A 26,794-nucleotide genomic window follows, 5' to 3' on the forward strand; every position below is an offset into this window, starting at 1 on the left:
AATGCATTGTCGTTGAATGCAGAAAGTCCAAAAACAAACAACGAAGTGGGATGCGAGCCAGTGGTCTTGAGGATGAGTAAACGTTGACGAGGATAGTAGCAGTGGCCTCTGTGATGTCGAAGCCCATTTCTTCACCAGGAGTCATGTAGCCAGGCACGTCGGGCTGTCGTTCCAACCAGTGATGCAGCAGGGAACCCTGGGCAGCCTGTTTGCCGCTGCGAACTTAGACAAGGCGCCATTCGCAATAATAACAAGCTTTTTTTTTTTAAAAAAAAGGGGGGGGGCAGGATTAGGTACTTGCGCAAGCGTTGCGAATGCTATGGTTCGAGTACTTAGGGAAAATGGAGCAGTGATGCTATCGTTATCAGTCGCCGAGGTTTTCCCCCCCCCCTTTGTTGGCATAACCGCGACTGTAATCGAGAGCATTCACGCAAAAGTTGTCATAGGGATGTGATTCGGAGTATGAAGCGACGTCCTGATAAAGTGTTGGTAGCTAATACGTGTCATGTGGATGTCATAGAAACAGAGTTGCGCATGACAGTCACTAACTGAAGTAGATACGCGCGAGATTTTTTATTGGTCAATAGCCCATAATAATGCGCAGGTAGTGTTGTATCACTTTTGGGCACACGTAAATGGGTCACAATGTGTTGCGTATTTGGGCATTCATTAAAGTAGTGTTGTTCGCTCAAGCAAGGTGCACCACACATACACCTGCCCGATGCACTTATATTGAATCGATGAAGATAATACTGAAAGTGTCCGTGACCAGATAAAAAGTGTGTTAGGTTTTTAGGAGGCGGGAACCATTGAGGAATTTTGTACGGACTTGTGATCCAATGAAATAGCGTTGTATCAGGTCCCTCAGTCTGCCAATGGGTGTGCCAATATGAATTCAAGATTTTATGAAACTGAGTTCGTATTGACCGAATAGATATTTTGGCGTAACGCACGAAGCCTGATTTCCCTCCTTATGCAGCTGCAGCGTCAGTTAGCTCATTTCCCGAAATTCCCATATGGCCAGGTACATGAAACAATTTTATAATTTTGCCTGACGAGATTATATGGTTAAGAAGCAGCTTAATGTTTCGAATTCTTTCATCGTTATTAGTGAGACTTGAAAGCTTCATTAGAAGCGATAGACAGTCTGTGTAAATTTGGGCTGGCGTGTTAAAGTTGTTTGTAAAAACGAAATGAAGGGCTTCTTGGAATGCTATTAATTCCGCGTCGTATGCGCTTGAAGCGTTGCGGATCTAAAATTTTCGAACAGTTATGATTTTTCCATCCTTTGTCCAAGCAATATATGCCACACCAGCCGCATAGGACGTGTATGAGCCGTCAGTGTATACGTGAATGGCTTTTGTTTTGAAAATAACCACTTCTTGTGATGGTGAGAGTTTAGTGAAAGTTAATTTATATTTTTTACTGGGGTGATGAGCCCATGGACTGCATGGATATAGTATGTCAGCCGGTTTGAATGTTTTTACATCATAATAAGTTACGTTCCGGAGTATGAATAAGGAAAATTCTGCAGATTGTCTGTCCAACTCTAGTGGTAACGGAGGCGCGTTAGCGAGAATCTGTAGGGATGACGTACGTGTGGTGTAAAATGCACCTGTTAAGGAAATTAAGATGGTTCGCTGAACTGGTAAAACTTGCGCCCAAATGAATTTTGATGAGAACATAGGGCACCATACCGGAGATGCATACGTGAGAGAGGGCAATATCACTTGATGGTAGAGTCGTCTAATGAGTGTACTTTTTAATGAACGGTGCGATTTAACAAATGCGAGGAGTCGGGACGTGGACACTTCAGCCTTTCCTTTAATATAGTCAATGTGGGCATGAAAATTTAAAGAGGGGTCAAATATTACGCCTAGAATCTTGATTTCTTTCTTGTGTTTGAGAAAAATGCCATCCACGCGGATAGATGGGCAGCGTTTTGATGTACCCATGTGTCCGTTATTAAAGAACACGAAGAACGACTTCTCGGCGCTTACGGTAACTTTTTGTTCTCGTGCCCAACCAGATACCAAAGCCAGGACATGCTCAGCCTTTGCTCATAATCGGAGTCTTGACTTATCTGTGATAACAATAATGGTATCGTCCGCGTACGCCTGTATGTGTACGTCGGGTGGCACGGGAAGATTGAGTAAGCTGTATATTACTATGTTCCACAGTAGCGGACTGATAGGGGATCCTTGTGGGCTGCCAATTGTTGTACGAACTGTCTCTTCTGCAACGTTGGTTGAAAAAGTTACAGTGTGGTTCGATAAAAAGGATTTAAGTAGAAAGTACAAGTTTTGTGGACACCTGTGCTTGCGCAAAAAGTTCAAGACTGCAGGATGCCAAACACTATCGAATGCTCCTACAAAATCAAGAGATATGAGTATGGTAGGAAGTTTGGCTGCCTTGTATGCAGCCAATTTGCTTCGCAGTGTGTACAGTGCTAAGGTAGCACTTTTATTGTGCGTAAAACCGTATTGATTATTGTGAAGAAGATTAATATTGTGCAGGAAATAATACAAACGAGCATTTAAAAGTCTTTTTAATACTTTACTGAATACAGAGTTCATAACTATTGGTCTATATGCATTAGGCGAATTGAGCAGACGTCCTGGCTTTGGTATGAATATTACTTTCCCTCTTTTCCAAGCCTGTGGGAAGTGTCCAATTCTTAAGGCGGTATTGAAAATAAAATAGAAAAATTTAGGATGGTATTCAAATAACCTTTAATGAACGAGCAGGTTAATCCGTCGTGTCCAGGGGCAGAGTGTGAGTTACCCTGTTTCATCGCGCACTCTATCTCAGATATTGTAAAAGGAGGGTCAAAAGCATGCCACGGGTAAGGACTAGCCGCAATGTTACGCATGATAGTGTGGTGCATGTTATCTTCAGAACAGCTGTCCACTACTACCAATGTATCGAGTAGTAGCCGGGTGGACTCAATTACAGAAGCTGTGCGAGTGCCGTTAGGTAAATCTAGAGGAGGAAGAAAAGTTACTTGGTGGTGTTTTTGAAATTCGGTTTTGAAAACATCACCATATGAACATTTCTTAGTGAGAAAGTCACAAATGTCTTTATCAAACAATGATTTTGCTTTCCTGATTTTGTCCTTGTAGGTTGAGAATGCATCAACGTACAATTTGCGATACATGTCTCGAAGGAGGGGGTCAGCTGTTCGCTGGCATCGTCGTCGCATAGCCCGAACACGCTTACGTTCAATAGTCAATTCTGGTGTCCACCAACCATTACCTAAATTACTACGCGATGTTATGCGTCTTGAGTAACGTTGGCCTAGAGCGGAGTATATCACATAAAACTTGTCTATAACCATGTTTAGGGCTTCAGGTGACCCAATGTTGCAGCCGAGTATCTTTGTGAAGCAAGTATCGTCCTTTAATTTGTTAAGAATTTTCGCTCTTCCTAGATTAGTTAATCGTTTAGCACTGCTGGTATGTGCTTGCGAGAACGAGAATTCAATGTAGTTGTGGTCCGAGAGGGTAGGAATTTGGAGAACCTTCCAATGGTAAGCATCGCGAGCCAAGTCATGCGAAACCATGGTTAAATCAATCCATGAATCTGCATACGGAGTTGTGAAAGTTGAAGGGGAGTTGGGGTTGTTCAATATGACTTAGTCATTCGCCGTCACGAATTGGACTACTTGAGAGCCTCGAACATCCCCTATAGCTGGCCCCCACATTCTATGCTTAGAATGGAAATCTCCGGCTATGATGACAGTACAATCTGTAATCAATGAAACTACACATTGCAACTCATCCAAAACTGGGTCAATAGGTCTTTGCGGCGGTGCAAACACAGCAATCAGTATTAATGTTTGGTCAAGGCATTCACACTTTACTGCAACAACCAAATCTGTTACGTGTAAAGGGAAGAAGTCAAAATTAGTGTTGTGCACTAGAAGCATGACGCGAGGATTGTTTGGTGCGTGGAACTTTGTTATGGTGTGTGGTATGCCTTGAACAGTGCCTGCGCGGATGTGCGGGTCGCACACGAAGGCGAAGTTGAAGTGTTGTTGCGTCATGTGTTCTATCAATAAGTTTGTGGCATCACGTGTATGGTCTAGATTAGCCTGTAAAAATTTTAAGTTATTGCTGTGAGTCATGATAGTTCTGATCAATTTTAAATACCAACCGCAACGCCTTTCCTAAAACAAAATTGCGAAAAGCTGTAAGGAGCCTTTTTTCATGTATTGCAGTGTGACCCGCGCAACCAGCAAGTATCTTGAGGAAAGAAGTATCGTGTAATTTTGTGGAATGTGTAGTTACTTGTAAGTGTGTGTCATATGGTGTGATTTCGTGTATGAATATGCCGTAATTAGAAGAATAGCGGCAAAAGCAGCGACCTCCATGTGGTCCATATAGATGAGTCGAAAAGGAGGCGGGCACTAATGCAGGAAACCGTAAATAACACTGCACGTTATAGAGGCCACTGCGTCCTTCCTTGTTGTACACGCCTCCTGGATTATCCATAGTCTGTTCTGGCTCTCATGCGGGCGACACGTTCTCGTAATATAGGACACATTTCGTGTCCAGTTGGATGAGAACTAGCTCTTCCGACCTTTTGGCATTCGTTGCAAACAATTCCTGGATCGTTCATTCTAAGAGTGCATGCTTCGCCAAGATGTGTACCCGTGCACTCCGTACACACCACTTTGTCAGGTTCGTTGGTGACTGGACAGGACTTTCTTGTATGGCCGTAAGTTGCACAATATGTGCACAATGGCACATGAAAGTCCTCACTCACGCTACATGCTGTCCAACCGAGAATAACTCGTTCCTGAGCAAGCAGTGAGCGACAGGTGGAAGGATCCACTTCGAGCACATGTGTGAAGTTGCCCGATCGCTCCTTGTACGATACTGCCACTCGGCATGTGGTCGGGTCTAAATGTAGGTTCGGATTGCGCATGTTTAGCTGTGAGATGATGTTTGTGTGTGTGTGTGTGTGTGTGTGCGTTATTCGAAGGTTGCAGTTCCAGTTCCTGTCCACGGCAATTTATCTTTTCACCCACTTTTCTTTCTTCAAAGTTACTTTAGAATTCGGTCTAGTAACTTCCCCTATATTTTCCTTGGCAATATTGTCATTTAGATCTCATTATGGTTGTGTCAAAGCGCCGAAATGCGAGCCCTTAAGCATACACTCCTTTCTCAATTCATTAACAAGTGTCTCGTACTGGCAGACTTTATGCCGTTAGGGTGTATACGAGGGACTATTAGTCAGCTGCCATCTCATATTAAGTTCACGTGCTACGTGACGCGAAAGAGGCTCATAAAAGAGTGCGCAACACTTGCCGCCATGACTACTGGTAGCTCTGATTGACACTCCCACGCTTAATATATATATATATATATATATATATATATATATATATATATACCTAATAAAGTGGCTGGGAAGATAGCCACCATGCTAGCTCAGTGGTAGAACATCGAACTCGTTATTCGTATGTGACAGGTTTGGTTCCTGCCCACAGCAAGTTATCTTTTGACCGAATTTTCTTTCTTTGTATTTACTTCACTAATCGGTTTAATAACTTCCCCTACACTTTTCTTGGCATAATTGTTATCTAGATTTCCTTATTATTCTGTCAAAACACCGAAATACAAAGCCCTTAAGTATACACTTTACACTTCTTTCCGTATATATATATATATATATATATATATATATATATATATATATATATATATGTATATATATATGTATATATATATATATTTATATATATATATATATATATATATATATATATATAAATATATATATATATATATATATATATATATATATATATATATATATATATATATATATATAGGTACGTAGGACGTATAGGTTAACATAAAAGCACAATGTAGTTGCTATATTGCTGTTATGTTTGCCTTTTCTGATGATTTCCTAGTATAGAGAGGAGATCGGTGCGTAGGAACATTACGATACGTTTTTGTTGGAACAGTGTAAACTCAAATCTTTTCAGTAAAAAATCCTTCAACGTAGTCGTAATGAACAAAATCAGTCTTTGAGGAAACTCATGTGGAGAAAAAAGAAGAAGAGGATCTTTTCAAGCAGCAAATCAAAATGATGGATATTTCTTTTTATTTTGTCAGCGTTATTCTTATCAGAGAAAAATATATTTAGTAGCCTCAATACAAAAGCTACGAATACAAGTAAATCTACCAGTAATCTTATCACTTGGCGGAACTTCATTTGGTTACTGCCACAGGGATATATGCGCCATGGTGTTTGATTACATCAACGCAACTAAAAGATTACCGTGCTAGTGAACACTAACATTTTTGGATCTTTAGTTTATAATTCGTAGCTAAGTCTATCAAAAACAAGAGATGGTTTGACCGCTTGCTCAGCAAACATTTTTGTTTTTTGCTGGTATTATTTTTAAACTACTTTTTCAGATTGGCTTCAGTTTCATTTTAGTTTTATTTAAGTGTCCTGCCGCCCGCTTCTTGGCCTATCCCTCTCTGTGGGTGAGCGCCATCCATCAGAGGTCATCAGCATCAGCATCAGATAGCGATTTAGCGATCCAGTGTCCTTGGCTTCGAATCGAAACAGAAAGAGAGAGCTTCATTCGATAGTACAGAAAGTGACAGCGCTCAAGTTTGAAAGACCTGGTGCGTATACGGAAGAATTGCACAATATAAAAAAACTAGAGATCAATAATGAAAAACGCTATCGAGGAACCCTAGTAAGAGCTAAAGCAATGCAAATGACTTTAAACGAGAATTTAACGAAACGGGCACTAGGACTCAAGAAAAGTCAAACGAGGCGGAATCTTATAGAAACTATTGAATGCGAGGGTGGCAGACAATAATAGCATTGGACGGTTTTTTTGTAAACCCTACGGGGCACTATTTTTTTGCTAGACCAGTTGATGTGGACGTGTTTAAAGATTCGTTTCTCGGAAGACTGCCGTGGTTGTCCGATGACACAAAAGCGGCGTTACAACTGCCTGTATCGCAAGAGAGAGAGAGAAATAAATAAACAAAAGAAATAGGGAGGGTAACCTTGAAGAACTGGTTTGCTACCCTGTATAAGGGTTGGCAAATAAGGGTCGAAAAGGGGATAGAGATAAAGAGATATAAAAAATAGAACAAAAAATACCTATTCACACACATGCAGGGCGTTCTGATCGTCCTGTATCGAAAACAGAAGTATAAAAGGCCATAGATAAAGTCAATCTTGGCAAGCCATCGGAGCCTGATGGCCTGAGTGCTGTGCTTCACAAGACATTTAGATGTGAACTATTCGAACTGCTTACAGAAGCTTTTAACGAGTCATATAAACTAGATAGTCTGCCTCAGTGTTTAAGTAAGGCTCATACTGTTTTGATAAGGCCGAAAAGACAGACAAGTTAAAAAAACTTCCGTCATATCGGCCTATATCTCTAAATAACTGCGACAAGAAATCCTTATTTCTTGCTTGCCTCTTTATTGCTTGTTTTCTCATGATATTGCAGCAACATATATTTTGTCATGTATATTTATCTAGATATATAATATCTTGCAAGTTGCTTTCCCATTGATTTTGTAGCAAGAATCATAATTAAGTTGACTTCAGTATACTACAGGCGTGTAGTAAAATACCCACTTCAGCACGATTTAAGACGAACTGTATTGAACGCGGAAAATTCACATGTCATATTTGTAAGGCACTCAATATTCAAATCTGAGAAAAATCATGAATGATTGTGTTGCATTGTTTGATTATCAGTAATTAAAGTATATGAGTGCGCTACAACTTACATAATTTTTCTGCTATACGTAAGCTCCTATATTTGCATAAAAATAGTCTAAAATAGCACCGACATATACGCACACTTTGTTTTTTGGTTATATATGTTTAGAGCACAAAAAAAGTGGTTGAGTTGTTTCGGTTGACACACAAACGAGTTGAACGACAGACAGACAGACAGACAGACAGACAGACAGACAGACAGACAGACAGACAGACAGACAGACAGACAGACAGACAGACAGACCGACCGACCGACCGACCGACTGACCAAACGTTTGCTTCGAGGTATCCTAAGTAAGACAATTGTTTTTTAAAAAGGTTTCATTTTTGCCGTGTAATGCCGTACGTTTAACGATGGTCTAACATGGTTTTGTGTGCCGCAATTATCCTCTGCAGAAAACACAGCACAGTAAAAAAATGGTCGCTTGTTCTTCGCACAGAATGCCTCCAGAGATGTGCCCATAGAGTTTCTGGCTATTTGAAGGAGCAGGGCGTGTGACGCGCGTTGGAAGCTTGCTTACACAACTGTGTACGCCGTAGTAGAAGCGGATATTTATGTAACAGATTAGAACACCAACTAGCCGCTCATAATGACGGTTAAAGTACTTTTGTAAGCATTTTTGTGTTGAGGTAATTGAATAAAGACACACTGATTGATTGACCTCTGAAAATAGCAGACTCTGGTGCTAAGCTTAACAATTCTTCAGTGAAATTGCTGTGATTTCATCACTTTGGAGCTCTGCTCAGCTGCCATTTTTCGAATATCTCGAAGCAGCAGTGAAGTATTCGAATTTATCGCAATAATTACTCTATTTTTGTTTGTGAACCACCTGCGCCTAACTATCGAGTGAAAAGTTAAATTTGCTCAAAAGTACTGCGAATAGGGCGACTTTGTCATGCATAAACTTGGCTTTTATGAGCACGGCACATATAAGGACACAAGAGATCCTTGACGTAGCCAGAAAATATTGCTTTTTTTGATATAACACACGCATGGCCAGTTATGGTGCTCGTTAAAGAAGTAGTGGCACAGATATCTTATCTTTGTATAAGTAAGTGTTGCTGCGTACTGGTGATTGCGGTGGCAGATATAAGACTTTACTCATTAGAATTATACGGTTTAAATTACTACAAGAAGGTGTTGTATCCCAGTAAGGCTATGTCAATTTTTTGAACATGACCAGTTTCTTTGATCTGTATCCGATACTCACGAAGCACACAGTTGTTAGTGTACAATAAACATCTATGGAGAAGTATGTTGAAGGAGGAATGTACTTCCAATTGCTGCTCTCAGAGTAACTTAGCAAAAGGTTAGTATGTCTTATTGCATGCACAAATTAGTCTGTCCAGGTTATATTTAAAATAGCTAGATCGAAGGTCTTGTCGCTTGCTACCATCTTACATAAAAAAGTGTTGATGGGGGCGCGCTTAGGTAGCTTACTTTTTTCCTAGATCCATGCTACATTGCACATTTCACACTTTGAAAAGTTACGCTGCAAAACAAATATATGTTTTTGCGATGTAGGTTACACACAATGCGAGTAACGAGTTCTGTTAGTTCTTTCCGCTTCGAATCGTTGGTGTGCCAGCCAATGCTTTAGTTTGATACAGTGTTGTAATGCCTAAAATGCTTTGAAGTGGATGCAGAGAACCAACTTTCTGTAAGTTATTGAATATTTTGCACTTAGTATTTTACAGGCTAAAGCCACTCTGTGTGACCTGTGACATTTATATGCAATTTTGTCATTCGTGCTGTTTGTTGTCAAGCCTTCAAGGTTGCCTCAGTATATTTGGCCGTCCGGTATAGGTTGAAATAGCCCAGCGGTATACTTGGTGCGGATGACAATTGAGCCCAGAAAATATTATTTAAAAGGGCGCAGTTCCTTCCTGTGTTCCATTTATTAACATTGAAAAAAAAAACAATGCCGTCCTCATAAAGAGAACTGCTCATTAAGTCCTACTGATCAATTATGCTTTAACGGGTGTGTGAGCGAATGTTTTCCTAAATATCGACAAGTCAAATGTAGCAAAGTTAGCCAACCAAATTATGAATCCTCCTACATCCGTGTGTCCTTCTTACATACCGAGTGTTTCACATTCGTAGGAATTTTATGCAGTTCATGCTGGTACTCAAAATAAAACTAAAATACAACAAAAATATATTCTTTACAGAGGCAATCACGTTACCATGACAACAAAGTGAGTATAAATATCATGCGCTCTACTTTGGGGACTTTTACAGGACCGAGTGGTTTTAAATAAAATGCTTTATTAAAAGCAATGCAGAAACAACACTGACACAGCTTAAGTAAGAATGTACGCAAATGTTCACACGAACTTTTTGTGAACTGCGATGAACACCTTATCAATACTGCTCAAGTGTTCGTGCTCAAAAAGGAGGTTCTAGCTGAGTCAATGTTGTCTCCTTGCTCCACTTCTTCTGGTCACTACGAAGCGTTAAATTAGAAATGTTGGAACGGGGTTTATTGGCACAAGTTGTGCTTGCACAGCAGGTCTATTGATGCGGGAACCGGGCGGCAGGAACCGACGCTGGATACACGACGCTCGGGGCAACAGCTCGCGCTCGGCTCCTCTTCCTAAAGGTGTGACCCACTGCGGCACATATTCTTCTTCCTCTCTACAATACCCCGGCGACGAAGACGAGCCATCCTGGCAAGTCAAGGTGATGATATTAGGAGTGGGTCGTGATATGGCTTGAGACGACTCACGTGGACAGTCTCACGACCAAGGCGTCGCCTGTCTGTAGATGGCGTGACCGGCTCGATCACGTATGTGACAGGAGATCGACGTTCGACGACGCGATAAGGACCGTGAAACTTGGGGGCAAACTTAGCGGACAGACCTGGGGAGTGGAATGGCAGTCGAAGCCAGACAAGCGAGCCCACGGCAAAAGTCTCGACTTGCTGGTCGCGGTCGTGGCGGTCTTTTTCGAATGCTTGCTTGTCCGAGGTGAATTATCGGGCCAACTGACGACACTCTTCAGCGTGGTGCAAAATTTCAGAAAGAGGGCTGAACTCTGAGACGTCGGAACGATACGGCAAAATGGTGTCAAGGGTGGAGCATGGCTCACGCCCATATAGAAGAAAGAAAGGCGAGAAGCCTGTGGTTGACTGCGTCGCGGTGTTGTACGCATAGGTCACAAATGGGAGAATGACATCTCAGTTTGATTGGTCGGAATTGACATACATGGCGAGCATGTCTCCTAGCGTTCGGTTGAAGCGCTCAGTTAGACCGTTGGTCTGCGGGTGGTACGCTGTAGAGGTGCGGTGCACCGTGCGGCATGCCTGAAGGAGTTGTTGTACAACTTCGGATAAAAAGACACGCCCTCGATCACTTAGCAGTTCACGTGGTGCCCCGTGACACAGTACGAAGCGTCGCAAAATGAAATTGGCTACGTCACGTGCACCAGCCGTAAGTAGTGGAGCTGTTTCAGCATACCTCGTCAGATGGTCGACGGCGACAATGATCTATCGATTTCCAGTGGCAGTGTAAGGAAGGGGACCATATAGATCGATACCAACGCGGTCGAAAGGGTGCGCCGGACACGGTAGAGGCTGTAATAATCCGGGTGAATGGGCAGCTGTCTTTCGTCGTTGGCATAATGAACAAGACCGAATGTACTTTCGTACAAAAGTGTACATACCACGCAAGTAGTAACGCTGGCAGATCCGCTGATATGTTTTTAACACACCAGCGTGAGCATGTTGTGGGTCGGCATGAAAATACGCACAGACATCAGATCGCATGTGGCGTGGTATAACCAAGAGCTATTTACGACCATCCGCATGGTAGTTTCTGCGGTATAGTTGCGCGTCCCGTATCGCGAATTGTGTGGCTTGGCGGCGAAGAGCGCATGGGTACGCAGACGTTGAAGAGTCGGAAAGAATGTTAAGGAGAGATGTTATCCATGGGTCTTTCCGCTGTTCAGACGACATGCTTTTGACGGAAATGGGAGCGATGGAGAAGTTGGTGTCCGAATGCAGGTCTGCGGTTGATCTCACTGGTGATCGTGAGAGGGCGTCTGCATCAGAGTGTTTTCGTCCTGAGCGGTAGACGACACGAATGTCGAATTCTTGTAGTCGAAGAGCCCAACGTCCAAGGCGACCTGAAGGATCTTTTAGCGACGCCAACCCACAAAGTGCATGGTGATCGGTCACAACGTCGAAACTCTGTCCGTACAAGTAAGGACGAAACTTGCTTAACGCCCAAACGATTGCGAGGCATTCTTTTTCAGTTACGGAGTAGTTCATCTCCGCTTTCGTGAGTGCGCGGCTTGCGTATGCGACGACGTACTCTGGAATACCTGGCTTTCGTTGCGCGAGTACTGCTCCCAGACCAACGCCACTGGCATCTGTGTGCACTTCAGTGGGGGCACTTGGGTCGTAATGGCGTAAAATTGGTGGGGACGTAAGTAGGCGGCGCAGTGTAAGGAAAGCTTCGTCACATGCCGGGGTCCAGTTAGAAAGATTAGCTGGACCGTTCAGTAGTTGTGTAAGTGGGGCTATTATTGTTGCAAAGTTGTGGACGAAACGACGAAAATACGAGCACAAGCCGATGAAGCTCTTAAGTTCTTTGAGTGAAGTCGGCTTCGGAAAGTCTGCTACGGCTCGAAGTTTGTCTGGGTCGGGGGAAATTCCATCCTTTGTCACAACGTGACCAAGTATCGTAAGTTGGCGAGCCCCAAAGCGGCACTTATTTAGGTTAAGCTGGAGGTTTGCCTTGGTAAGACACTGAAGAAAGGTGTGCAGACGGTCGACGTGGGTAGGGAAATCAGGAGAAAATACAATAACATCATCGAGGTAACATAAGCATATCTGCCATTCAAGGCCGCGTAAAATGCTGTCCATCATTCGCTCAAACGTTGCAGGTGCATTGCACAGACCGAATGGCATAACCATGAATTCGTATAGGCCATCCGGCGTAACGAATGCTGTTTTGGGACGGTCACACTCTGCCATCGGAACCTGCCAGTAACCTGAACGTAAGTCCAGCGAAGAAAAGAATTCGGCACCTTGTAGGCAATCTATAGCGTTGTCGATGCGGGGAAGAGGGTATACATCTTTCCGGGTAATTTTGTTCAGTCGCTGGTAGTCGACACAAAATCTAATCGAACCGTCTTTTTTCTTCACTAGCACCACAGGTGAAGACCAGGGGCTAGAAGATGGTTTGATGACGCCGCGCTGAAGCATCTCATCCACCTGTTCTGCAATTACACTTCGTTCCTTGGGTGATACGCGGTAGGGGCGTTGCCGCAAAGGAGGGTGCGTTCCAGTGTAGATTGTGTGAGCGACGGTGTTAGTTGGACTCAGTGCCTTTTGAGGAAGGTCAAATGAATCTCGAAATTCATGGAGAAGGGTCATTAGCTGGTCCCGCTGATCCGGAGGAAGCTTGCGGTCGATGGAACGATTGAAGATATCCGAGGAGTAGTCATCCGACGTGAAAAGAGGAGTAACGGCGTTCAGTTGAAGTTGCTGGCCAGGGTCGTGGGACTCAATAGGCACAATAACGTTGTCATCAACAGAATGAACATAGCCCAGTGTTTCGTGAGCTCTTAAGGTGAGAGGGAATTAGCTATGATCGCAAACGACAATTCCGGAAGTATCCTGGTGAGGTGGCAGAACGGCGTATGGCAGAGACGTACCATGGCGGCGACTGAAAACGTCAGATGGCGAGAACACAACGGTAGAGCCGGATAATTCAGTGCGATTGACGGGGACATCGATGGCACTAAGAGGAGGAACATCAACGTCGGAAGCAACAAGAAGCTTGCCCAGGTGAGTGCACTCATTGTTGGTAGATGGCGCATCTGAAAACACAGGTAATTCCACCTGCGCGCGAGCGCAGTCAATTACGGCGTGGTGGCGTGACAAAAAATCCCATCCAAGTATCATGTCATGGACACAAGTGGTCAACACGAGAAACTCAATGTGGTACAGGACGTCTTGAATGTTTACTCTCGCCGTACATGCTCCGACTGGTCGAAGTGGTTGCGCACTCGCAGTATTCAGCAAAACTTCGGAAGGCGGCGTCTTTACTTTTCGTATCGAACGGCAGAGTTTCTGACTCATCACAGATACGGCGGCACCCGTATCAACAAGCGCAAGAGTTCGTATACCTTCAACAAACACTTCCAGAACGTTTGTGGGGGACGGGCGAGGACTTGTACAATGCGCCGATTTCGCAGCTCGTGCCTCCGGAGCTGCGGCAGTCAGTTTTCCGTCTCTACAGGGTTCGGTCGGCGACGCAGAGGGGACGGAGAACGGTAGCAGCGTGGTGAGGATGAGCGACGGAGACCGAATGATCGGTAGTCGGCAGCAGGGCGGTGGTCTAGTTCGGTTGGTAACGGGTCGCGTTCCACTGATTGTCGGTCGCATTGACGTGGCAGTTCTCGTTGCGCGTTGTACGGGGCCGGTAAAGAGTAGTCAGGGTACCTCGGAGGTGCAGCCGGACCCGTTGCGAAGCGCCGGTGACAGAATCGCGCCACGTGACCTGGATATCCGCATGCGTAACAGATCGGGCGATTGTCAACTGTGCGCCAAAGGTTTCCGTTATAGCGCTGTTGTGTTGCTGGAAATGGCGTCGCTGATACTCGTACAGGCTGGGGAGTCGGCCCAAGCGGAGGTCGTGGTGGAGTAGCAGTAACAGCAGGATAAGTCAATGGCGCGGTGACGGGTGCTGTCTGAGAGACGGACGGCAATGCCTCAGAGACCTGCGCCTGTATTACCAGCCTGATGGCGGGCGCGAGAGGCTCAGAAGAGGGTTCCGTTGCCGGTAGATACGACAGGCACGAAAGTTGTCGGGCCACCTCCTCGCGCACATATCGTTTGATTTCGGACATTATTGCGCTGTGGTCTCCACCCAGGGTCAATGCCGCGAGAGTTTCATTGGTAGCCGCTGGACGCCGTGTCATGACTCGTTGTTTGCGCAACTCCTCGAAGCTCTGGCAAAGAGTGGCGAGTTCGGACACGGTACGTGGGCCCTTGGCCAGCAGCATCTGGAAGGCGTCGTCGTCTATCCCCTTCAAAATATGTTTGATCTTGTCTGCCTCAATCATTGAAGGGTCAAGGCGCTTGCACAAGTCGAGCACATCCTCGATGTAGCTTGTGAAGCCTTCTCCTTGAAGCTGTGCGCGTCCCCGTAGGCGCTGTTCGGCACGGAGATTGCGTACCTCGGGGCGACCGAACACATCGGCAATGCGTAGCTTAAAGGCACTCCAAGTGGCAAATTCCGACTGGTGGTTGGTTAACCAGAGACTAGCCACCTCTTTCAGGTAGAAGGGTACATATTGCACCTTCGAAGGGTCGTTCCACTTGTTGCTTGCGCCTACCTTTTCAAATGTCGACAGCCAATCTTCGACGTCTTGCTCATCAGTACCGTCAAAAAAAGGTGGATCGCGTGCGCGTAGCGCAGTGGGAACGATGACCATCGGAGGCTGGGTCGTACCTTGCTGGATGGTTTCTTCAGCCATGTCTGGGATGGCATGTAGTTTCCGGTTGCGGAGTTCCAGGTTGAGTTACCCCGCACCTCCACCACTCTGGAACGGGGTTTATTGGCACAAGTAGTGCTTTCACAGCAGGTCTATTGATGCGAGAACCGGGCGGCAGGAACCGACGCAGGATACACAACGCTCGGGGCAACAGCTCGCGCTCGGCTCCTCTTCCTAAAGGCGTGACCCACTGCGGCACATATTCTTCTTCCTCTCTACAATGTAAATAGGAGAATAGTCAGCAAGAAGCTACATTACCCTCCAAATTTCAAGCTGGGTGCAGGCACGAACGCAATTTTCAAAGGTTCCACTTTCTGTAAACTAAAACTTGTGCTTGTCATAATAAACATTATTGCTGAATATGGCACATATATTTTGTGCTTAACATCCCAATAGCACCATTTGGTCATGAGAAAGGCTGTAGTGGAGGGCTCCAGAAATTTCGACCACCTGGGATTCTTTACCGTGCTCCCAAACTGAAGTACAACAGCCTACAGCATTTTCACCACTATCGAAAATGAAGCCGATGTAGCTGTGATTGCATCATATGAACTGCGTGTGAGTAGCCGCGTGCCTTAGCCACTAGACCACCACACCAAAGTTTGGTTCGGCAGACAAATTAGTAGTGTGGAATATGAATATGTGTAACTCAAGTGAAGGCCCCGGGATCCAGACATTACAATTAAAGAAGTTTATACGAATATTGTACTTCAAGAAAATTGTACGAAGTGCTCCGCTCCTAGTGATATATCTAAGCTTTATTAAAACAAAGATCTACAACTCAATTTATTTCAAAGTTAACAAACGAATTTGAAATATAAAGAATGAGCATTCTTGAAGACCACGTGTGCTAAGCGTCGAAACAAACAGCGCGATATGCCTGTCGATCGTTGTCATAAACAAAACATGGACGTAATAATCGCTTATGTCACTGAACGTTGGTGTTTCTAGTTCAGTTGTCTTATCATATGCGTGCATTTCAAGCTGAATTTTCAATGCCATGTCATATATTTACAATGCAGAAAAAGAACTATATTTGAGTCTGCATACGACACCTATGTGGTTCAGTTGAATTAAATGTGTTTTTCGTTGGCCACAATACGATAACTGAGCATCAAAGAACCCATTTTGCTTGTTTTGATGTACGCTGTATCCGATATGCACGTCTAAAGCCCTACACTAACGGATATAAGAAAGCTGCTCATTGGAACACCTTACATTCCTCACATATTATTGCATGAGATCCTCACAATAGCCACGTTAAACAAATTGAGACAAAGATGCTTCATCGCGGTAATGTCGTAGCGGCCATCATGGCACAGAAGGTCCCTCCTTAATCATGTCCTCTGTAAAAACGGCATTCATCTGTGCTCACATGAATCGTGCAGCACTGCAAATGTTGCACACTCAAGTCTGCGAAGATTTTCCGAAAATTCGTTGGACTGAGATCATACCTTCGACGACTTGTGCAATAAGTTGCTTGTGAGGCTTTGATTATTACAAATATTTAGAATATCTATAGGGTTGCGATCTTCGTCATGTAAAAAAATGGCAGCATATCCATGGAGTGAATGATGGATAGTGGAGCGAAGCATTCATCCGTTCATTCGTTCTCTCTTCCGTCCATCCATGCGTGCGTCCATCCATGCGTGCGTCCATCCACCCTTCTGTGCATGCGTCTGTTCGTGCGTCCGCACGTTCATCTGTGCGTCCGTCCCTGCGTTCGTACATGCCTGCGCTCTTGCGTCCGTTCATGCGTCCATCCATCCGTGCAGCCATCCGTGCGTCCGTCCATGCATCTGTCTGTGTGTCCGTTCGTCCACCTATTCAACACTCCAAGTACCACCATCTCGCATTTTTTCATCGCATATTCCTCATATAGAAGCACCGCCATCCAGCGGACATTCCAAGGACTGAACGAAAGGAGGCACACGCACACTTTCTTACGGCTTGCGCTTCGTGCCTACTTCCCACCTTTAACCACCTCGAGTTCATGGTATTTACAAGTTCACTGTTTTCATGGCACTACGGCCCAACGCTCGCTAAACCATCCTAAAATCTAGGAGGTTACGCCCAGCGAGTATAACCTAACAACCCTTTCTTGTCTTCTATGCGTTGTTGAACAATCAAAAATTCGCAGCGTGCGCGTTAACTAAAAGCAGAATTCTCCTATCTCTCATTCCCCCTTATCATTCATTGGCATGTACATTGAGCGCTAACTTTTATTGTTCAACAACGCCCTGAAGAGCACCACCTTGGAGGTTAAAAAAATGTTATACTTGTTACACACTACTACAACGTCTACGAGGGACGAACGGGTGCCGTTATAAGAAGCTTCGCCCCTAAAAGGGCGCGAGGCAAGTTGGGGAAGCGCCGCACTATCACAGCGAATGCTGGAAGAACATCAATCCTAAAACCTGCTGCAAGTTGTCTTCGGGTATGAAAACAAGTGTGCTTGCAATTACCCTCCACTCCATTGATTGGTTAAGTGGCTGATGAGGAGAAAGAATTATGGCTGATCCCTATATAATGGATTGGAAAGATTCAACAACCTACTCCTTACGCAATTCATGTGGTGTGAAGCCTGTATACACATATCGCAGTCTTAACCCACCGTGGGTGTCTGGTGGCTAAGGCACTTAGCCGCTGACCCGGAGGTCGCGGAATCAAAATCTTGACTGCGGCCTCCGCATTTTCTGTGGAGGCGAAAATGCTAAATGCCCGTTTGCTTAATTTTGGGTGCATGTCAAAGAGCACCAGATGGTCGAAATGCTCGGAACTTTTCAATTCGGCGTCTCTCGCAGTTATATGGTGGTTTTAATAGATTAAACCCCCAAAAGTATTATTATTATTATAATTCACAGTCTGTGTCGCGCGATGGTTATTTTACTCTTCAACCACGGTTTAATAAAGCGCCACCAAACAAGCTCCGAGTTCATTTTAGTCTCCTAGCAAGCTCCCGAAATGGTAGAGAAGTTTGAGGTGATAACATTTTGCGAATAATGCAGCGCTGCACTTCGCGCAGACCCTCTATTTTAAGAAACCAATCCCACGCCTATATATCTCGCCTGGCCTATCCGCCTCATACGCGCAGTGGTGCAAGCATGCCTGACGGTAACTTTACATACCACTCAGCTCATTGTTTAGTCATTTCCACTTCAAAACGACGCCTCTGCTATTAAACGATTTTGGCCGCCCAGTGCACATTTTTTTATAGCTGTGCTGCCCAGTGACGTTTTGTGCTCTAGGTAACTTCCCTACCTTTCCTATATTTTTTTTTCTTGTAGAACTTATAGCATCAAAAAAAGGGGTATAGCCAGAACTAAAGCTCCTGCGAAGAAGTCGTTTTACTAGTTTAACGGTACGGGAAGGGTACTCCTCTAATCACTTTTTCTTTGTGCGCCGCTGCGACAGGTGCTCATTTCAGACATGCCCTGCTCAGTCGTTCGATGCGTGGCAATAACATATCACTGAAGTCGTGTTACAATGCAAAAGTGGGCAGAGTCACGACAACGGGCTACGCCTTCCCCTCCCTGTAAAGCATAAGGTTGGCGTGACCACGCAAAAATTTGAAACCAGTAAAAAAAGGTGTTCTAATCCTTCTAACTTCCCCATTACAGCATGTATTCGCGAAATTCTAGCGGCAGCATGTTCATATAGCAAAAGTGTGCATATTTCTTTTTGTAATACTTTTTGGACATCGGGGTAGTTTACTGGCCCTCTAAGTCAAGTGACGAGGTACCTTCCAAACAAGGCGCTTGTATAGGAGTTTTTGTTGCGCAGGAGTTTTAGTACCGGTATGGCTCAGGGGTGCAACACTATGCAGCCATGTAGGTTTCCCAGGTTCGAACGCCGTTTCAACCCGCATGTTGTTTTTCAGTTTTTTTAATTTTTTACTGTGACGATGATTACGGACACTGGCGGCAGTTACTGGCAACTACAGCACTTTCGTTATGATTTGATAACAGCTTTCGATGTAAAAGCGACGCATCTTCTCTGCGACAATTAGAAACATGGTCTCCAATACTTTGTTACTTTGGCCATGGCGCACCAGTTGGGAATCAAGCTGATGCCCTCAGTGTCACACTTCATGTAGCCTACGGTAAATAAAGAGTGAAATGAAAGGGGAATGCGGACCACAGAAAAGGGCGAAAAACTTGAGCCTTTTACCTTTGTCGCGTTCTTATATTTCACTATATTCCCGAAAATACAGGATCCCGTCAACCTCGTGACAATATAGTTCAAACAAATATAATATAGAAATTGCACGTCGCGTACACACGTGGCACTCTTCTGAAAGTGCATGGTAATTAGTCCTTCTCTGTGAAATAACTTATTGCCAAAACTGGAGCAGCCACTAACTATGCCTAACTGGTACAGTTTTGGCGAAGCGATGAGAAAAGGTCACTGACAGCTATGCTGCGTGTTTGTTCACAGCAGCTGAAGGATTTGTGAGTATGCATTGTTCTTTGACCACTTCACTCAAAGAAGTATAATATTCATGTTATGCACCAACATGCCTGCAAGCACTGCGTTGCCTCTGAGCTCCCGCACTCGGCCCTATTGCACTTGTGAGCTTTTTTTACGTCGTTTAGAATAGAAACTTGACAGACTTGTCGCAGGCAACGTGCAAGGTTGCTTGGATTTATTAGCTGCTTCATATTCGCGCCAATGTGACCTCCTATACTGCCTCAATTAACCTCATTCATGAGGCTGTCTATTTCTCAGCTGTGGGCTGCCTCATCATAGCGAAATCGCGTGTTTTATAGGCAGGGACCACTAGTCACTTTACACCACATGTAAAATTTGTGCATTACCATCACATCCGAACGACGGGGCATTAAAAACAGCGTCGTTAATAACTACAATCATCGAGATCTTAGCCAATCTTTCGTTTGTCAATCTTCTCAGTTAGTCGCTAACATTTCAGTGAATTATACCTGGTAAGAATTAACATAAGTTTAGAAGGCACCTTTAGTAATTATATTGTAACCACGTTTGCACAAAGGCCTGTGGCTGCAAGTGATTTCATTCACTCAAGAAAACCCGAACAAGCTAACAGGCGTAGCTCAGGCGTCGGAGTCACAACTAGACAGTGTTTGACACACTGCAGGACTTGCGCTCGTGACACAGCTACAGTTTATTATCTCGCACACTTCGTTGCTGTTCTCTTCTTAGGCAGTCAACGCAATCGCGTCGGTTGTGTGGTTTGGCATATTTTCTCAATGCGATTGATGCAATAGTGAACCTTACCATAGTTTCTTTGTACATGCCGTAACTGTGGTCCAATGCGGTGCAGTATTTGACCTTCAATGCAACCTGACATTCTTTATAAACTAACGAATAAGCACAGCCTCCTCTACTGCGAAACGAAATGATTTTTTTAATGTCTCCTGAATCTGAGCGAAGTGAAGCAATGTGATCTTAGCGCATGACGATGACAACAGCGTATTTGGCTTCCGTGAACTTTCAGCCTTTTTGAATTAGTCCACAACAACCAAGTAGGTGCACCCGACAATTCGATCCAAGAAGTAAACGGGTAAAATTGGCCATCATGCCTGGGAACGGTCCCAGGTAGGAATAAGTTCTTTTCTGCTCTACTGCTTTGAAAGCAATCCACTACACTTTTGCATCATTCCCTCGTCCACCTTGCCGATTACGGCTACTATACATAGTTCGCTGCGCACGTTTTTATAAGTGCCAGGCTTCGGTAGCTAGCATGTAAAAATTTCAGAACGTGGCATTGTACTTAACTCGGCATGCTCACCCATGAGATATTATGAGGCATTCCTAATGAAATGCTAGTGCCTTGGCTTTTTGTTGGTAAGAAGTGAACTTTACACCAGTGACTTTTTCCCTCGGGGTATCCTGAACTGCCTTGTAGAGCTTCTGTCATGCGCTGCAATGTTGTGTCCGAGGCGCTGTATCTGGAGCAGTGAACCGAGGTCTCAACAACGCTGTGCGAGTACGGTATAACAGCGACACAATCTTTTAAGCTTTCAAATGCGTCCTTATGCTTGGTTTCCCATTTATACGTGGCCTCCTTTTGAAGAATCTGGTAGTCACACCTGCCGACATTTGCCATGTTTATTACGTAGTCTTTTTTAGAAAGTTGGCTCTCCAAAAAATGGCTTATGAACGCGCTTGCAGTTTTGTGCTGCGATAGCTCTTTTTTCTTGTTCGTGTAGATACCTTTCTTGTTAATTTGGCGTTTCAGAAAAGATACTTATCCCGCTGCAAATTAGCACTTGTTTTTCTGTTTTTTTTTTGTCGAGGTGAAGGTTGCAGTTCTGTAGCCTCCCTAGCACTTCAATCCTCTGTGCATATTTCATGACAACTTGTTCCCTGGCCTCCACGCAGTAAGATACACACAAACACACGTCAAGCCAGGTGACATATCCTCCACAATTCGTTGAAATATGGCTCGTGCTGCAGAGGTGCCTAAAGGCAATCGTGTGACCTCGTGAAGCTCTTCCGAGGCGTTTTCTGTGAATATCTCTGCATTCTCAGATATATACAAGAAGTTCCAGTAACGATCTGAAAAATCCCGCGTGCTGAAGAGATCGCCTTTCGTTAAGTGGGTTAGGACATATACATTTGTGGGAATGAAGTGGCCTGCCTCCTACAATACCTGCTTTGCTGTACAATAGTAGTCGCGACATAATTACCACGTGACCTTTTTTTGAGCAAATACGAGATGCTTTGCGCCATCCTATAGTATCACTAGCTCACTAGCACATGTCTTGGCGTTGCTTTCAGTGCAGTTTACCTTCCAAGGCATACAGCAGCACGAAAGAAACCAGCTGTCTTTTTAGAAACCTTGGTTTCGCTCCTACCACAACTTCAATTTGTGCCACAGAACCAAATCTTCTGACACGACCTCATCGACCAGACACTGCTACTTTCTTATAAGCTTCAAAAAGTTTGTCACGTAATGCATGATAAGTGGAATTTAACGTCCCAAAACCACCATATGATTAGGAGGGACGCCGTAGTAGAGGACTCCAGAAATTTCTGCCACCTGAGTTTTTTGACGTGCACCCAAATCTGAGCACATCTGCCTATAGCAGTTCCGCCTCAATCGGAAATGCAGCTGCCGCAGCCGATCATGTAATAAATGCACCATGAATGACCCTGAGTTTTATATCCATACGAGGAAACGAGTTTAGTCCGAGCAGCCTAGAACCTCACGCTTTGATGACTACCAGCACCAATGCGAAAGGTCTGCGCCATTGTATTACGTCCGCCATCGCACGCGGAGAAATCTGATGTGTAATGTTGCCACTACTCGCACGCAAATTGCCACGGCACTTTCAACTATGTGCGTACGCAAACGCAGTCCATCTGAAGCTTTGCTGGGTCAACTGCGCACGTGGCATGCTTTGAACTTGGCCACAATGATGATTGTGTGGGGTGCACTCGGGTTGACTTCAGTCTTTATGGTCTTGCGATGTGCGCGTTCTAGATGGTTTGATGGAATTGTTGCGCCAGCACAATGCCATATTTTGAGAGTACTGTTAAGACGTGACTGGGCCTGGAGGTGTGGTTGAAGTTCTTTGTCTTCGGGGATGATTGTTGCAAATGTTCTTTCATGTTCTTGTTCCTTGTCAATTTTCAAGCATGCCTTTTGAATATTGAGCGTTCCATTGCCGATACCATTGTACCATTTGGGGGCAAAAGCTGCTTTTTAATGTAGCTGTTATGGTTTTTTCAGACCATACACAGCGTTTTCACCTCTCTCAACAAGGTTGAATTCCTTCGTTTACGTCAAGTCCTGTTGTTCGAACAGATATAGCTGCACGAGCTAGTCCCGCAGACTGCAAACAATCATGCAACGTCTGGTCACGTAGAATCACTTCAAAAGGCAGCATTGTCGGATTCACCATAGCGCTCGCGCTTTTTCAAATATCTCAGCCTGCTACTTGCTTCACTAGTACTGAGATGCAATTACTAACAGTTTTGTCATTCCTCGACTTTAGTTCTACGAGTATTCTTATAAGTATTTGTCAAATCAAATCTACACATCTGTTGTGCAAATCGCAACACGCAACACGTGCTGTCGTAGTATTATGAGGAAATCAGAAGCATCGAGCTTAGATAGCAGGCGCCAAATCAGGGTACACTTCGCTGTGCTGTTTGGTTTTCAGAATAACAGGCTTCTTCCTTCTACGCGCATTTATGGAAAGTAATTGTTTGGAGCATTGTAACTTGGAGACTTTCTGGACTTTTGGTTTTAAGTAATAGAGAATCATTACAAGGCATGCAATTTTAAGGCAACCGAGATGTCAGTCCTCTTAATCACTTGTTTTTATTTGTGTAAACTTCTAAGTTGTAGATACGTTGCATTTGTTATAGCCACCTGCATTCGTCATGTAATGCATACGCTTTATGCTCTCAATTGTGCTTTTTAGCGTTCTCTTTGAGATTATCATCGTATTTCTTGTTAAAAGTACCATTTAGAAGTTTTCTTTGCAAAGTTTAAAAATAAATTATTCTTTACCTTTTTTCCATTATTGTTTTCTAAAGACATGCACTAGCAGAATTTTTCCTGGGTGGCCCCGAGCACGGAAAAGTGGTTATTAATATCAAGCTTGATGAAACTGGTAAATATTTATTCTTATATGTCACAAATAATGTTTCGGTTAAAAATACTGCACAATATACAAATAGTAACGACAATATTGTTTTAAATAAGTCTTTACTGGAACATAACGTCAAGTGATTGATTGAGCTACATGTAACGGCCCCTACATTGATGAACCTGCGAGGAAGTGCAGTTGTAGGGATAATGTTCATACAGGGAGCTGCTTCAGATATAGAGGAAACACTAAAAATGTTGACGTGCTATTCTCGAGTTAGAGCTATCGCTCTCCAGAGTAACAATTCGCGTTATCTCATAACACTTATGCGCATGTGCTTATTGACTGGTGAAATAATTGCTACCGCGAAGAGCAAAAATGAAAAAAAAATTACAGCATCAAATGACGAAATGAACCGAAATACTTTATTATAAGAAACAGTATGCTTCAAAAGGAATAGTATTGGTATTTTATTGCACTTTATGATAAACAAATTTACAAAACAAAACACTTTGAGTAAAGAAGAAGGCACACAATACGGTGAAATATTATTTTTGTTTCTCTCAATTCTTCGTTCAGATATTCCAGCAGGGTCAAGTTCGCTGGATATACAAGAAAAATTTTTTGTTCTGGACGTGCAAGATGACTGCTTACTTCTAGCTTACGGATCCTGGAGTTCACGTGAGTTCTGCCAAAATTAAAATGCCATGAAGGTGCGGTGGCCAGCATTTTTATTATTCGATGCGACTGCATTCTATAACGTGCGAATAACGGTGAGTAAGCAAAATGATATGTCACCTTATTAAAACCTTAGTGAGTGAAATCACGTTCAGCCAAAGAGAGATAAATGTAGATGCAACATTCGCTGTACAATAAGTTCACACGAGGACATCGGACTTCAGTACCCTGATCATCGTCAGAACACATTGTTTTTTATATGCCAATGATCGAAACTTCCCGTGTTATCTTCGGTGCTTGAGTAAAAACTTGAAAAACTTGACTAGGCACTTTATGCTTCCTCTTAAAAAAAGTATTACTAACTATCACCTCTTTTTTTTGAAGATATGACGTGCTTGTCGCTCGGTTTTGATCCCGAGACAAAAAAATGCCATGAAAGTGCGAAGCGTGGCTGCCGCAGTGATATGACAGATTTTTTGGGAGAAAGTGGATCATGCCGTACCAGTGAAGTGGACTTCAGAGGTAAATACGTCATTGACGGACACACTGAATCGAAATTGTTTAGAAAATCGTTCGATGATTATCTCTTTAGACTGGCGCATTAAACGTAGCAGCGTAGTCTGAACAAATATCATTCTTCTTTTGTTCAAATAATATTGCTTACAAACAATTCAAAGCAACCGTACATTTGGTGTTTAATGGAAATACACTAACCCTCCAAATGAGCCAACACCCTGAGACGTGACACCTGTGCGTCATTTTTCTTGATAGCATTGTTTCCTATTTTTTGTTGAAGCTGCATATTCATTTAAAATACTCTAAAATACTTTAAATGTACATTTAAAAATTCACGGCAATGACATAATGTCTCATGCGAATTCAAAGCGGATTTTCGCGTTGGTGGCGAGGCCAACTAACGCCCTCTGCAGGTATTGACTGCGCCAAAAATAACATTTTTTTGTGAAGTAATCCAGCTGTCGCTACGCCATTATTATCAGTAGTACTTATTTTTTATTTTTATTTTACTTCTGCGGCAGATAATCAAAGTGCTCTTTATGCAATAAAGAATTGTGTTGACTTTGTTGATGATGCATATGGCTGGTGACGTTAAGAAATCTGTCTGAATACTTTTACACGGGTAACAAAGAAAAAAAATAGCGTTTTGAGTGCATCTGAGTGTGTGTCAGTGCTCTGGGTGTCACTGAAAACGCCGTAACCGGGTTACTAGTGCATTACAGCGTGCTAGGAGGTTGTGGAAGATACTGTACAACGTGGAAGACACTGATGCTCAGTGCGCTGAACGATTTTGAAAATATTGTACAGTTTAGCCCCAATGTCTGAGTACCAAAGTTGCTACTTACAAATTGGAATTTCTGGTGGCACATTGAATGAAACTGGGCACGCTGGCAAGATACTCTTCAAAACTCGACATTCAATATCGAGTTGTAGTACATTGAACTTATCGAATATTTTTAAAAGATGATTTTATTTTATGTCGTACACATATTCTCCCTTACTTGAGTTACATGACTGATGTTAGGATACACGAGTCAATCAACTGTCGAGTGCACTGACGTACGCTTTCTTTGAAATGTGGCATCGAGTGTAACGAGCGTAGTTCAGGTAGTCGCACCAAAACAACTTGCCATTCGCACCGCAGTTTGACACTTGTATTTCTCTGACAATCAAGAAAAACCTATTCTAGTAATCAGTTCTTCCACATGGTATTGCACCACCGAATGATTCACGTCAACGCTGGCAGTTTGCCGCTGTAACACACAATATCAGTATCTGTATTTGCTTAGAATAATTTTAGATGAAATGCAAATACGGTGTTGTTCAGGACAGTTATGATCATAACTGCATTTCAACAGTTGGTAGCTTCCTCATGAATGAATATGCATGATGTTCACAGCAGTCATATTGCTTGAAGTACATGCCCCAGCCTAATGTTTCATTGATCTAGGAAATACTAGGGCAGCTGCAGTATCAGGAACGCGTGGAAGGAGGACAGATAATTTTAAATGGGTGACGACAAAAAATTCAGTCCATTAGTAGTTCACGTACATGATATATGTATTACTATTTGTTATAAAGTCGGTGAGACAGCCGCAGCATTCCTAAGGTATAAGCAAATCTGTTTTTGTTGCATAACAGGTCACAGAGCTCGTATCAAACAAACAAATGATCTTTTTCACGTTATCGCAAGCACAAAGATGCTAAAACACAAGCATTTTAAAGTAAAAATAAAATTAAG

The 26,794-nt window shown here is 43.6% G+C and overlaps 1 protein-coding gene across 12 annotated transcripts in view; it reads left to right on the forward strand.

Annotated features, from left to right (window-relative positions):
- LOC119170841 (uncharacterized) overlaps nt 1-26,794 on the forward strand; it is a 234,434-nt gene that overhangs the window by 96,330 nt on the left and 111,310 nt on the right. For 10 of the 12 annotated variants that reach the window (XR_012893706.1, XR_012893705.1, XM_037422111.2 and 7 more), the window contains 4 exons: nt 9,946-9,972; nt 23,807-23,883; nt 24,439-24,540; nt 24,922-25,059. Coding sequence is in view for 10 of the 12 variants with exons in the window: in XM_037422111.2 (XP_037278008.2) it covers nt 9,946-9,972; nt 23,807-23,883; nt 24,439-24,540; nt 24,922-25,059 (344 nt within the window). In the remaining 2 variants the exon portion in view is untranslated. The remainder of the gene's footprint in view (nt 1-9,945; nt 9,973-23,806; nt 23,884-24,438; nt 24,541-24,921; nt 25,060-26,794) is intronic. The other 2 variants (XM_037422112.2, XM_075886573.1) reach the window with 2 other exon arrangements.

The sequence above is a fragment of the Rhipicephalus microplus genome, chromosome 2, assembly GCF_043290135.1.
Source record: "Rhipicephalus microplus isolate Deutch F79 chromosome 2, USDA_Rmic, whole genome shotgun sequence".
Lineage (NCBI taxonomy): Eukaryota > Metazoa > Arthropoda > Arachnida > Ixodida > Ixodidae > Rhipicephalus > Rhipicephalus microplus.